The 14,813-nt window shown below is 43.0% G+C and overlaps 1 protein-coding gene across 4 annotated transcripts in view; it reads left to right on the forward strand.

Annotated features, from left to right (window-relative positions):
* LOC306933509 (transmembrane protein 132D) overlaps nt 1-14,265 on the forward strand; it is a 60,939-nt gene extending 46,674 nt beyond the window's left edge. For all 4 annotated transcript variants that reach the window (XM_079515757.1, XM_079515758.1, XM_079515759.1 and 1 more), the window contains exons 4-9: nt 837-1,029; nt 5,414-5,557; nt 11,147-11,352; nt 11,618-11,879; nt 11,962-12,153; nt 12,484-14,265. In XM_079515757.1, coding sequence (XP_079371883.1) covers nt 837-1,029; nt 5,414-5,557; nt 11,147-11,352; nt 11,618-11,879; nt 11,962-12,153; nt 12,484-13,824 — 2,338 coding nt within the window. In that variant the 3' untranslated portion in view covers nt 13,825-14,265. The remainder of the gene's footprint in view (nt 1-836; nt 1,030-5,413; nt 5,558-11,146; nt 11,353-11,617; nt 11,880-11,961; nt 12,154-12,483) is intronic.
* The last annotated feature ends 548 nt before the right edge of the window (nt 14,266-14,813 follow it).

Consider the following 14,813-nt stretch of genomic DNA (forward strand, 5'->3'; position numbering starts at 1 on the left):
GATGTACGCGGCCCGAACCTCTAGTTAAACTCTAGTTAATGGCAGTGCATGAAAGCGGAAGTAACTGAACAGTGAATTCCCAACCTTTATTGTTGACTTACTTAATAAAATAATAACAGACTAACATAGTATGATATTTTAAAGGATTTCCTAGCTGGGTACTGTACATTGTAAGCACAATATTATAGTCGAGTAGGAACAATAGACAGTACAGACATGGCCTTCCACCATGTAGTTAGTGGCAGTGTGTCCTGGGTATCTCTGGATTTTTATGTTGCATCAATAGAATCATAAAATCGAGGTATTGTCACTGAGTGGCCTATTTGTTTAATGCATGCAGGCTGCTTGCATCGCCCCAGGCATCTGTTGTCAATAGGAACCAAACCAACATGGCACAGTTCAGCTCCATTTTTGTCACCACTGAGATATTGCATGTTCCTTCCTCACAAAATTACCTAATCTTCCCGCCTCAAGGTCAACTACATGTAGTACCATCTCATTCGAATGGCAGGCAGAAAAATCTGTTCCTATTTTTCTGAACATATAATGTACATTATTTATGTAAGTCACATGTATATTGGCCTGGACGGCTGGCATAGACATCCGGGCACCTAGGCTGCTGATACAGCGTGTCGTGGGTTCGAGTCCCCGAGTGTCTACTGTACACTAAAGGCAAAAGTGACAGTATATCAGTACTGATATTTACATATGGTATATTTCCAAGCATATACATGCATAGTACTGAAAGCACAGTACTGTGAAATACCAGGTTTTACCTGTGTAGTTAAAATACCAGTATTTGTTTTGTAACCCCCTATTATGCTGCTCACCACCAGGCTTGACGGCAGTCTGCTGGAGGTGCTTCAGATGGATTTTGAGGTGGCCGAGTTGAGCAGTCCTCTTGACAGCCAGGTGATCGTATGGAAGCTGGAGCTACCTCCCGGATCCAAGGATGGAGTGAAGACCGAAGGACCCATGAGGATCTATACAACCCAGAGAGACTTTGTAGGCCTGGCCCCTCTTGTAATGGTGAGTATACAGCCAGATCAGCAGCATCATATACCAACTATTAATAACATCTGTGTCTGTATTGAAGGGGGGGAGGAAATGTTTCCAATAATATTCTATGCCTTAATTTCATCCTTTGAGTCGTTGCATATGAATATATAATTAAAATGCACTTTGTTGTGATTCCTGTCTGGTATCTTAACACACTGAAGGCTGATGCCTTAGGATTATTTAGTAAATGGGTTCTATTTTGAGGCAGGGAAATTGACCTTGTGTTGTCAACTGTCAGATTGCTGATGCCTCTGTTCTATTTTGTTCCGTTCCATTCTGCCATGTTTTATGTGGTCACCCATGTTTTCTTACATCACCAATTGGAATGGAATCTGAGAAATCTGACTGATCAAATAATATCTTCCGATTTAGGGCAACATTGTATGAGTAAAGCAAAAGGTGTGTCCACAAGCTTGTAGTTCAGCTATTTTTGCTATTAGTGAAAATGTCTACATTTTTGAAATTCTTAGAATTTATTTGTGAACATTTCCCCCTATAACAACCATACTGTTTCAAATACTTCATAAAGCTAACTATTTTTTGTGCAGACCAGCTCTGAATTTGAGTAACTTTGATCATATATTGATGCAACAAATGTTTATATGTAATAATTTACATGACGATATACAGTATCTCAGTTGATAAGCTACTGGCTGTGTGCCAGGAGCAGTGCTGCGTGCTGCATTTCCATTACAGTACAGCTTGGAATGCGTACAAATACGAGACCGTGCTAGTTTGATTTGTGATATACATTTGACATGGTTCATCTCTCCTGGCGACTGGAGGCTGACCTCAGGCTGAAGGCCAAACATGAGGCCATTTGATGGTGAGCCAGGGGGAACATTAGCTCGGTCTGATCACTATTTAGCCTTAATGAATGAAGTACTGAAACAGCTGCATAGTATAATGGGCAGAGATATCTGCTGGGGATTTTGATTTAAAAAAAACAACAAGACAGTTGCGATCACTGGAGTACAAATCTCTGCCAGGAGACATGCCCCAATAATACTCACACTGTCTGATGCACAAATATCAAAACTCTGTGAACATCTGTGTCTGTCTGTGTCCCGTGCACGAGACAGTCTAATATTTGATCGTGTGGTCAATTATAGCTATAATGTGTAAACTTGCTACCGTAGGTAGGAACAGTGGTTACATAACCTTCGGCATGAGGCACAACTTCACACTGTGCAATGCATGGTGCACACTGCACAGTATGTATAGGTTGATACTTGATACATTTATAAATGTACTCTCTATGTTAATTACACATGGGCTTGACAGTGCCTATCTCTGTTCTTCTCTCCTTCTCTCTCTGTCACTCTAATATAACTCTCTCCTGTGTGTGCGCGCGTCAGTTCAGGTGCTGTGTGGAAGAGACAGCCATAGCAATCGTTTTGGGCAGGAACTTTACCCCTGCACCACTTACATTCCAAGTACAAACATTTCTAAAGAAGACTAGGAGATTGCTTAAAATCTGTCCTCAATTTTTTGTCGGGAGATAACATCATGCATGGCCTCAACACTCACCCTGAATGTCTGAACAGTGAAGAGCTGATATGCAGCTTTGTTTTGTACAATTTGAAGCTTGTGCAAATCTCTTTTTGTTGCACTTGACCACCCCACCAAACAATAGTCAAGATGAGACAAAGCCATTGCTTGTAAAACCTGCCTGGTTGAGTGGTCTGTCAGGAAATAGGCACACCTAATGACAGACACTGCTCTCCCTATTTTAGCTACATGGACCTGCTTCAAAGCTATAACCTTCTTTGGAGAGAAGCGACTCATTCCTAAATGCATAATTCAATGTTCAATATCTCCTGTCAATTCTAGGTATTCTGTGGAAAAGGGATAGTGAAATATGTTAGTTCTTAAAGCATGTGTTTGATTAAATAGCTGTGTTTACATAGAAATGCAAGTTTACCATCTGGTTATTTGTTATGCCTTTCAATTCAAGCCACCTGTCTATTTAAATTTGAGTCCAGCAGTTCATGTGTAATTAGACTACTGCCCTGCTCTCTGTGCAATGCATGCTGCACTTAAACACATGTGTAATTAGACTACTGCCCTCCTCTGCTCTCTGTGCAATGCATGCTGCACTTAAACACATGTGTAATTAGACTACTGCCCTCCTCTGCTCTCTGTGCAATGCATGCTGCACTTAAACACATGTGTAATTAGACTACTGCCCTCCTCTGCTCTCTGTGCAATGCATGCTGCACTTCAACACATTAGACTACTGCCCTCCTCTGCTCTCTGTGCAATGCATGCTGCACTTCAACACATTAGACTACTGCCCTCCTCTGCTCTCTGTGCAATGCATGCTGCACTTAAACACATTAGACTACTGCCCTCCTCTGCTCTCTGTGCAATGCATGCTGCACTTAAACACATTAGACTACTGCCCTCCTCTGCTCTCTGTGCAATGCATGCTGCATGCAAACACATTAGACTACTGCCCTCCTCTGCTCTCTGTGCAATGCATGCTGCACTTAAACACATTAGACTACTGCCCTCCTCTGCTCTCTGTGCAATGCATGCTGCACTTAAACACATTAGACTACTGCCCTCCTCTGCTCTCTGTGCAATGCATGCTGCATGCAAACACATGCGCACGCACGCAGAGAGAGAGAGTTATCAGATTTTAGTCTTAATTATTGATTAGTTGATATTTGATCATTATAAATACCTTAGTCTCTTGTCAAAGAGACTAAGGTCTCTGGCTGTAGTTGTGTAACCACTACTATAGAGACAGACTATATATTGACGAAAGATCTCAGTATCATGGTTACCGTAATCATGGTCAGTAGTATAGTATCATGTCAGTATCATGGTCAGTGTCATGTCAGTGTCATGTCAGTATCATGGTCAGTATCATGTTAGTATCATGGTCAGTATCATGGTCAGTATCATGGTCAGTGTCAGGTCAGTATCATGGTCAGTGTCATGTCAGTATTATGGTCAGTATCATGGTTAGTCATGGATGGTCAGTAGTATCATGTCAGTATCATGGCTAACGTAGTCATGGTCAGTAGTATAGTGTCATGGTCAGTATCATGGTCAGTATCATGTCAGTATCATGGCTAGTCATGGATGGTCAGTAGTATCACGTCAGTATCATGGTTAGTCATGGTCAGTAGTATCACGTCAGTATCATGGTTAGTCATGGATGGTCAGTAGTAGTGATGCGCGGGCCGGCCCGTGCCGGCCCAGCTGCGCAGGCCGGCCCAGCTGCCAATGATATCCTCATTATCCTGATATCCCGACCCTGTGCTGCACGTCAACTTAATTTGAATGTCCCATGTAATGTTGTAGGGCAGGACACTCACCGTCATCGTTCAATGTTCTCTCATGTATTGTAGCCTACACAATTATTCAGAAAACATGCACAAGTGCATAAAGACCCGCACACCGTCTGCACTAAGACTTTGTTGCCTAGCCTACACAATTATAAAAGACAGGGACAATAGGAATTGTCTATCCTACTAAAACGTGTAGGTTGTGTAGGTTTTAGCCTACACATATTTATTTGCTTATTTTATTGTTTTGAGGTCTCCTCCATCTGCTGTCAGTAGCCAAGCCAACATTATGAACAAAATGCTGCACAGATGTAAATTGATGGGTTAATATCCCAGTCCCCCCTCCCCCCTCTCTCTCTAAACTGGACTGCGTGTTGAAAAGCCAGTTGGTATGGTAGGCTACTTTTTATTTTTGCGGGCCGCAGGGTGGGCGGGTCGTTGATTAATATATTGTTTTGCGGGGCGGGTCAATTGGTGCGGGCTGGCTCCCGTGGCAGGACGGGCGGGTTATGAAAAAAAGCCGGCCTGCACATCACTAGTCAGTAGTATCACGTCAGTATCATGGTTAGTCATGGTCAGTAGTATCACGTCAGTATAATGGTGGTCAGTATCATGTCATTACCTTTCCACTCCAGTTGGGACTCATTCAACAAAAATCACATCTCTACAGGAAACATGTCGCGTTCCCTGGTCCTTTTTCCTTACTTGCACACCATTTGCATCTGATATGCTTATCTTAAAAAAGCATTTTCTGCCTGGCTTGTATTTCTTTACTAAGCGCTTCATAAATATACATGAATCTAAGGACAAAGAAACGTGTGGCATTGGGAAGGTTTAATTACTGTAAAATTGGCATTCTCTGCATTTCAGCTAATTCTAGTGATGATCTCTCACTCGCTGAATGCTAACCCACGCCATGGCATGAAACTGATATTGTAGGTCAGACGCCTAAAATGTAAATACGTAACATGAAATTACACGGTAAGTAATTTTCATCACCCTCGGCCTTAAGTGAATTTAATTTACTATTCCTGATTCTCTTGGTCTCTCTGCAGGACACAGAGATTCTAAACACAGCTGTACTAACTGGGAAGAGGGTAGTGGTGCCTGTGAGGACAGTAGCAGTGGAGGAGGATGGAGCAGTCACTGACGTGTCTGACTACACAGACTGCAGCTCTTCTGATGAAGATGTCCTCAAGGTAGGATTTAGTACAGGTCCTGCCGGGGTTTACGCTTTACACATAAACCTATTATAGCGTCTCTTTTCAACACATGTCATTATAGGAATACATTTGGTCAAAATAGCAAATCTACAGGCTGTTATTTTCGGTGAAGAGAGAAAGGAGGGGACCCAGTATGGACCCCTGGGGGACCCAGGACGTATATAGGGTTTAAGTGGTTAAAGTAAAAAACTCAAGACAGATTCAGAGCTCCGCAGTGGAATCTATTTTTTGCAGATGGGTTCCCAGATGATCTCCAGATACTGCTCATTACTGTGAACAAATCTGCAGTTTGCATTAGCATTTGTCAATCTATTTCAATCCACTGATACCAATGGTAAACTATTTCACAATAAATGCGCTTGGCTCTTGGACAATAAATTGGTAATAGCATGTTGCGGTCAAACATAGTTTCTGCAAACATCTAAACACTACTTTGGATTTAATCTCAACTGCATCCTTGGCAAACCCTAACCCTGAGATATCACAGTTTGTGCTTCACAGAACTGTGACCAAATGTCCAATCACTAAGAAGTGGAAAGAGAAAATTGCTTTAGCCACCTGTAAATGGTGGAATTCTGGATGTCTGTGTGCAGTCAGTCCAGCCCTAAAGGCTGATTTATGCTTCAGCGACAAAGATTTGTTGCTATACAAAAACACTATTGTTGAGCAGCACGTCACACAACAGCAGTGATGGAAAACGTTTTACTTAAGTAATAAATAAAGTATCAATACAGCAATGTATATATACTCTGTTACAAGTCTGTAGTACAAGTCCCGTGTTCAAAATGTACTTGATTGAAAGTACAAAAGAATCGACATCAAAATATACTTAAAGAAGCAAAAGTAAAAGTAGGCCTACTCATTGTGCAGAATGTCGCATTTCACAAGTTCAAAATGTATGAAACAATCTTTTGAAAATAGCCGAAGTACAGCACTTGAGTAAATGTACTTAGTTACTTTATACCACTGCACAACACTTTGTTGCTGAGGCATGAAACCTAACTTATACCTTGTCGTATTACTGTCGCTTGCAGAAAATAGGTTATTTTCAGCCGCACTATGAAGCATAATATTTGGTTTAAGAGGTCTCCAAAGAGTCAATTCGGTGTAAAAATAACAGAATGCTCCTGAGGGGGGGTAGTTGGCCGAACATGTGACACGAGGGAGTCTGCTACAGGGCAAAGAAGTTGTACCAAAGTCAACTCTCCTCCCCCTCCTTTTTCCCCCAACCAGCAAAACAAACTGAGTGCGCCCCAGTGACATTTCCCATCAACCATATACCCACTACAACCGTCAGATATTGAGCTGACCTTCTTGCCAGACCTGACCTCAATGTTCATACATCACTGCCTCCATCCACTAACATTGCCCTGTTTTCTCTGTGAACCTATGAGGACAGCTGAGCTGTATTTACTGATGGATTGTAAAGCAAGGGGAAGCAAAGACCAGTGGCTCCTGATGTCAAAGGGCTTGAATGTATTTATCCAAGGTTTGTGAGAAGCAGCTCTCTTGATATTTTCCTGTTAAACCACTCCTTAGGCTTTGTCAAGTTGAAATGTCCAGGAAAAAAGAAAAGAAAAAAACAAACAACAGATGTTTGTTTATTTTCTGGCAGTTTCCCCCCCATTTTTCTCCCAATTTAGTCGCTATGCCAATTCCCAAATTCCCCACATACTTGTGCAGTCTTGTCACTGCTGGGTCTTCCTGACTGGTTGGTCATAGGGATGTTATTGAAACCACATGCCTCCTCTGACACACATGGAATCGCCTGCTGCTTCTTTTCACCTGCCAATGAGGATCCTCACCAGGAGGACATGGCGTGTGAGGTGGAATACGGTACCCTATTCGGCTCAGTTCAGCACCCCCGCTGACAGTCAGGCGCCCTGATCAACCTGTAGGAGTCCCTGGTGCAGCTACAAAGACTCCTCGGATGGATGCCTGGCCAAGCCAGAGGCGCCGCAGAGGATTCTGCGGCGCCTCTGGCTCCTCATGATGACATGTTTTTTATACATGTCATCATGTTTTGACTCTTGTTTGACCTGTTTTATTTGATTTATTTATTTATTCGTTTTTACTACTAGTACTTTGTAACATACAGTATAAATTATTAGTATTTGTGTTGTTATTATTATTATTATTATTACCCTTATTATTATTATTCTCATCATCAAGTGATAGGCTAAGTGGTGATTCAGTTAATATTACGAAATCGTCTAATTTAGTCTAATTTATTAAGAGAAAATGGATGTCAAGGAGTGTTATTATATGATCCATTCACTCTACACTCTATTAGTATTTTGTTGTTCTCAGATAACCTTTGTGTTTGCTGACCAGTTCTCAGCATCAGTCACAAAAGAATCCCTTTAATCTTCTTAGCCTACCAGCTTGACCGGGATGTTTTCTCTGTTGGTGTGACTGAGGGGTGTCATCTCTGCCAGCCATAGATGGGGTAGATTCATCGACGCTACACAGAATGACGTCCTTAAGCTTGAGATATATTTGGTTGCGCATCGTGTCGCCCACCGAAAATAGCTACAAGCTCACAACCCATGCTCACAATTGTGTCGCTGCAAAAGTTTAATCTGGAGTGGTGGAATGGCTTTCCTTTTACTGTGTATGACATGGAGGGCCTTTCAAATGTGTACGAGTGTTGTTTTTGCAATACACATAAAGACAGATCTGTCAGATTTTTTACTAAGATTGGCATAAAAAGTTTGCAGGAGTGGCTCGTTTTGAACAAAATGAATCATGAACGCAGCGTCCGATTGCCGTGAAGCCTTGCACGCACATTCCCACTAGGAACAAATGCCACCTTTTTCACATTGGCCTATTATAGTGCCACCAGCAGGCTGATTTTTGTAAAACACATTTTTGGATATTACTTCTACAGATACTCCAAATATCATGCAAAACGATACACATTATCTCTATAGTCATGTGATCTGTGGGGTCTGAGCACCCCCAGTGGTCATTGAGGGGGTTCCAGGTGGTCCCTAGCTAAATGATTGATAGTTAAAAACCAAATGGTCCCTTACAGGTCTGTAACTCAGAGTGTACAAATGGAACCAAATGGACCACTATGTTTCCATTTGGTTCAATTTGTAGACTTAGGGGACACCTTTAAGTTTCAAGATGTGAGTTAAATAGCTACCTATTCTTTGTCCTTTCCAGGGACAGATTTACTCTTGTATAGATTTAGTGGCCGTGGTTTGCTGGACCCACTGAAAACTCTAATTCATTTCTCCCATAGAGATTTACAAAAGTATTATATAAATTATTGTAAGCTTAGAATCAAGCCATACAGGATCCTGGTGACATATGACCATAAAACTATATAATTGAATATTTAATTATATGATATACTACATTTAATAAATACCCTTTGTTTAGTGTTTTTCATTTAAACATTTTCACAGAATCAAAGGTTTTATGGTCATGACTCACCAGGATCCTGGATGACCTGATTCTAGGCTTAAAATAATTGATAGCCTATAAATATTTTTGTAAATCTCTATGGGTAAAAAATGAATGGGCCATTTTTCAGTGGGTCCAGAAAACCACGCCCACTGCTATGCTCTATAGCACCTTTACACTGAGTCTGTTTAATTTATTATCTTTTTTTACAACGAGTAACACATTTGAGTAACAGAGATAAAATAATAAAATAAAGAAAAGTAGGCCTATCAAATGTTGGTCCGTGGTCTAATGCATATCAAACTGGGACCTTTAATAAAATGAAACAAAAAACAAACAAAAAGATAATCACCCTAGGCCAGTGGTTTTCAAAGTGGAGTCTGAGAACTCCCAGGGGTCCTCTAGGGGATCCCAGGGGGTCCCCAACAAAATGTGTTAATATAGCATCGACATCAGTTAATATAGCATCAAGATCCGTTTAACCACTTTAACACTATACAGTTGGGTGCCACCGATATTGTCCCTTATCATTTGACCCATTTAGGCCTGACCTCAACATTTTAAAAAATCCTTCTAAATCCTCCAGTTTTCTGAAATAAATATTTTCACGATTTTTCAAAAATAGCAGATCTACAAGCTCGTAGCGCGCCACTCGGTGGCGCGCTATGAGCTTGTAGATCTGCTATTTTTCAATAGCTAAATTATAACATAATGTTTAAAACACCAAAAGGGGTTCCCGCCCAAAATGGGTTAACTGTCCTTTTGTGCAGATCACGCAAACCTCAGCAAAAAGAAAAGGACAATATCGATGGCCTCCAACTGTACATCAGGCTATAACAAATAGCCATCTACAAGTTCACAACGCATTGCAATGACCAAAAATCGCAAGACTTTTGTGCCAGGGGTCCCTGGGACAAAATATTTTCAGATGGGGTTATACGGCCAATTACATGATCATTCTGGGGTCTTTGACATGAGAAAGTTTGAGAACCACTGTTCTGGGATTCTGTCAGAGAGTAGGATGATGAGACAGATCGTGGCAAAGGGGCTTTCTGAGGCTGAGCAGAAGGTCTCAAATGATGCATGGCTGAGCAGTCGCCTATGCCCTCTCTTCACTGTATATCAAAACAGAAGCACTGCAGATGACATCACTGGAAATAGATTAGTCGACAATTTCATGCTTGCAAAGGCACTTCTCCATAACTCGGCATTAACAGCCATTTGTGTGTGCTGCATATTGTAAAATCTCCTCCGTTGGGATAAAGGCAAGGATAGGATCATCCACAAGAGAAGAGGCCTGGTCTTGAAAGCAAAATGATTGACACACACAGTAAAATCCAGAGTAGTAGTTTAACTCTGGATTTGACTGTGCATATTCTATGATGGTACAGGATCATCTGACAAGTAATTACCGGAAAACAGCACATTCTCTATAACTTACCTGCTTAGTTCAGGAAGGGAACAACAGTATATTTGCATTCATCCTTGGGCTGTCCGTCAAAGTCACAGTCATTTTTCTCCACTCCCCTGTGCACTCTCTGTGGCTGGTGACTGAATTTCAATGCAGCCTAAATTATCCTATTCATTAAAGTAGTGACTGTTGATAGGACCAAGGAAAACCTGAGAGCGTATCACATTTTCAGGGTCTTAAAAAGTCCCTGAAAATGAGACCGTTCAGCAGTGACTGAAAGTTGCCAAGGTTACCTTTGAAATTATAATGTAATGAATGTACTTGGTGGTGAAGGATTAATGTTCAACACTGCACCTCATGATATTTTGATTAACATAAAATGGCTATGCCGTGTCTTGTTAAATCGTCAAACTGGTGATCACCTGTGTAGTTTATTACAGCTAGATGACATTATGGCACACAAACTGCAAGACCAGTGCGACACCATTTATTGTGTAGATGGCCTATCTGTTAAACATTGTGACAAATATGTGAATATCTTGATACCTTTAATGTCATCGGATACAAGATAAACACGTATTCCACTGGACTGGAGTGTATCCCATTTGATTGATATAGTTTATCCAAGCCTTCAATACTGAAGCACAAGCAAAATAATGGCACCTGAAATGTGTGTCCCGCCGCCGTGCTCCCTCGTGATGGAATGTTGTTTTTCATTCTGTATCTCTACTGTTTTACAGGTGTCTGACAGGTGTGACTATGTGTTCGTGAACGGCAAGGAGACAAAGGGTAAGGTGAGGATGACGGTGAACTTCACGTACAGCTACCTGAGTGCTCAGCTGGAGCTCAACGTGTGGTCCCCAGAACTGCCCCTACAGATCGAGGTGTCTGACTCCGAGCTGAGTCAGATTAAGAGCTGGAGGATGCCTATAGGCACCACAAAGAGGTAGGACACTCTCGCGACCCAGATGATTCTGGAATTATAATTAAAAAACTTTTTTTTCTTTTTTCTTCTTTTTGTTTTACGATCATTCCTCAGCTCAGCTTGCCAACAATTTTCATTCCAACATATCTCTAAGATGGTTTGGGTGTTCTAATACCATTACCTAATGCATTGCAATAACTCGATCCAATAAAGTAAAGAGACAAGGTGCAGTGATTGGAGTGTGTGTTGTCATACAACCATGACCTGTATTGTGTTCATATTCCAGGACTGGCTGGAGTAGTGAGGAAGACAGAAAGGGGAAGGGCTGCATGCTGCAGTTTCAGCATGCACTGGTGCGCGTGCTCACACAGTTCACAGCCGAGCAGGTCGATCCTCGGGAACCCAAGGCCTACTTCCTGGGCTCTGATTGGCAGGTGGATGTCACAAGGCTAGTGCGCTACTTCATGAAAGTGGAGGACCCCCGTGTCGCCAGGCTAGAGGCCGGAAGAGTCCTGTCAGGACGCGACCTAGGGACAACCTCCATCCAGGTAGCAACGCGGGTCCACTGTCTGCAATAAAGAGAATATGATGTGCCCAACCACCAACTAACCCTGATTATGACATTTATAGGTGTTTTCACCACTCTCTGACATCATACTGGCTAAGAAGACCATCAGGGTAGTGGATGACAAAGTCACCATTACAGGGTTGGGGGTTCAGCTGGTCACTGGCCTCTCCCTGTCCCTACAGCTCAGCCCGGGGAGCAACAGGGCCATCCTGGCTACCACCACTACACAGGACGTTCTGCAGATCCCCAAACAGGTAGGTGCCACATTGTCAGAAAGACAAAAATGTCTCGTCTCATCAGCATTTAAAGTCAGAGATATACTGCACATTAATAGACTTCAATGCAGCATAGATCATTTATCAAAGCAGTAACTGCAGATGGGACCAAAGAAAATATGATGTTTTATTTCTTCTAGGGTCTTAAAAACATTATCTTTCAGCAGTCCCTGACACTTGATTTCCTTTGAAAATACAGTATAGTGCAACGAATGCACCTAGTTGTGAAGGACTGAAATTCATTAGTGCACATTGTGACATTGTGATTCACATTAAGTCCTTAATATATCTTTTGCTTGTTTCTTACAGGAAGCTTTGGTCAGTTCCTGGGTGCAGTTCAGCGATGGCTCTCAGACGCCACTGGACATTTATGATCCTTCTTTCTACCGCATTGTGGTGACATCTCTGGATGAAAGGGTGGTGTCTGTGCAAGGCTCACCTCCGCGGGTGGTGGCTAAGGGTGAGGGCCAGGGGGTCCTGGTTAGGGTGGAGATATCAATCTGTGAAGCTTGCGAGAAGTCCAAACGCAAGAGCATCCTGGCTGTGGGCAACGGCAGCCTGAAGGTCAAGTTTGAGGTCAGTAGTGGCCGGCCAAACGTCAGCGACCGTGCCAGCAGCAGTGACAGAGGAGTGGGTGGAGGCAGCGGCAGAGCCAGCAAGGACAGCAGCAGCGATTATGGGAATGACAGGGTAGTGACGGACAGCGAGAGGGAGCAGCCGCGCCCTTCCTGGGATCCCCGATACAACACCTCATACGGCATGGAGCGAGAGGAGCGCGTCTCGCAGATCACCACCACCATCATCAAGTCGACAGAGCGCACCATCATTACCAGCGGCAGCTTAGGCGGAGTGGGCAAGAACGGCAACACAAGAAGACCCAGCAGGCCCGTGAACAATGTCAACGTGATGAGCAGTCCCAGTGAGAGCAGCAGAGCTTACGGCCAAGGCAACACGGTAGCAGAGGGCACGGGCACCGCAGGCTTCGGTAGCACTGTGAAGGCCCCTGGGAACCTGGTCAACTACAACAACTTCCCTCCGCGGGGCAATACGCCCGACCGGGGGGCGGCGGACGTAGATATGAGCGGTGAGGAAATGCTGGCCGACAGGCCTCTCACAGACTTGGAGATTGGCATGTACGGCCTGCTGGGAGTCTTTTGCCTGGCCATCCTGGTTTTCCTCATCAACTGCATCTCCTATGTGGTTAAGTTCGGGCATAAGAGACCCACCTCTCATGGCCAGGAACATGCGGGCCACAGGCACGACTGGGTGTGGCTCGGCACAGATGCCGAGCTGGTGATGAGCGTGCCGTGCGATCCCCTGCAGCAGGACAACCTTACGGCGACTACGGTGATCGACATCACTCCCGACAACACTGCCTCATTGTCCAGTAGCAGGCCCAGTTGTATATCTTCTTTGACGGACTCTCCTCTGGGCTTCATTGGCCCTCATGGGAGCAAGCCCATGCACACCGAATCCCTCAACTCACCCACCAGTAAGAGAAAGAGGGTCCAGTTCACCACCTTCTCCACCCTGGAACGCCAGCACTCTCCCAGAGAGAACGGACACGGCATCCACTGGGTTGGGAAGGTAGACAGTTACGAGGGACAGACCCTACAAGTGCCCATCACAGAGCCTGAGCAGCAATTATAATTTTAACATAACAAAATAAAACGTATGTGGATGTTGCTTCGAACACCTCAATGCCTTCGTTTACTCCAACCTGTTGTAGAATATAAAAAAAGAAACTGATTTAGCAATGAATCTCTTCCTCATCATGTGTCAAGGCCTTTTTACTTTACATGTGTAATTACTGCTAATATTGCAGAGAGGATGCGCGTGGAGGAGCTTCAAATGCGTGGCCAGGGTAAGTAGACAGCTAAACTGCATGTCTTTTCTTAAGACTTTTTGCACTCACAGATGGTATTCCAATATGCAGAGGTGCCCAATAAACATACAGTATGCAGAATTACTCATGTTTGTTTGGTCCAAATGTAACATAATGCGGTGAAAGCTCTCACTTGGATGTGACTTTGATCAAGCTTTTCTATTAGTTTTATCTTATTTCCATTTTGTCTTTTCATTAAACGTTATCTTGAATATCATGTTGCAATTGCTCTTCTATTATTATACATTGCAGTATACAGTATGTACCCCTTAGTTGTGAGAGAATATCCATGATAATTCAGTAATTTGTCTCAGCCTTATGAAATATATAATCATTGCTCTGCAAAGAATGTATTCCCCAATTCCAGCCATCTTAGGCACAATTTCATAAAACATCCAATTATAAGACTAAATTATGCAACTGCTTTTGCTTTAAAGTTTACTTTTGTAGGTGGCCAGCCTACACAATGTAAAAAGTCAAGTTTGGAGACTACAGTGCAGTTTCAATTTGTCTTAACGAGTCCTTGTCCTTGTCATGCAGCCAGAATGACCCTGACGATGTATTACATGAACCTTTCGTGACCACCTAACCTTTAAACTGAATTGTGTTTTCGCCATGCCTTGTATGTGCGTGACACGACCTTTGCACTTCATGAAGAATGAATGTGGTGTGGTGACTGAAGGGGACAGAGGATTGCACTACCTAAATACTGAGCACATTTGTCTGGGGGAAAAAGCCAGAACTTGCCGTTTTT

This window comes from Electrona antarctica (genome assembly GCF_951216825.1).
Source record: "Electrona antarctica genome assembly, chromosome: 12".
NCBI lineage: Eukaryota > Metazoa > Chordata > Actinopteri > Myctophiformes > Myctophidae > Electrona > Electrona antarctica.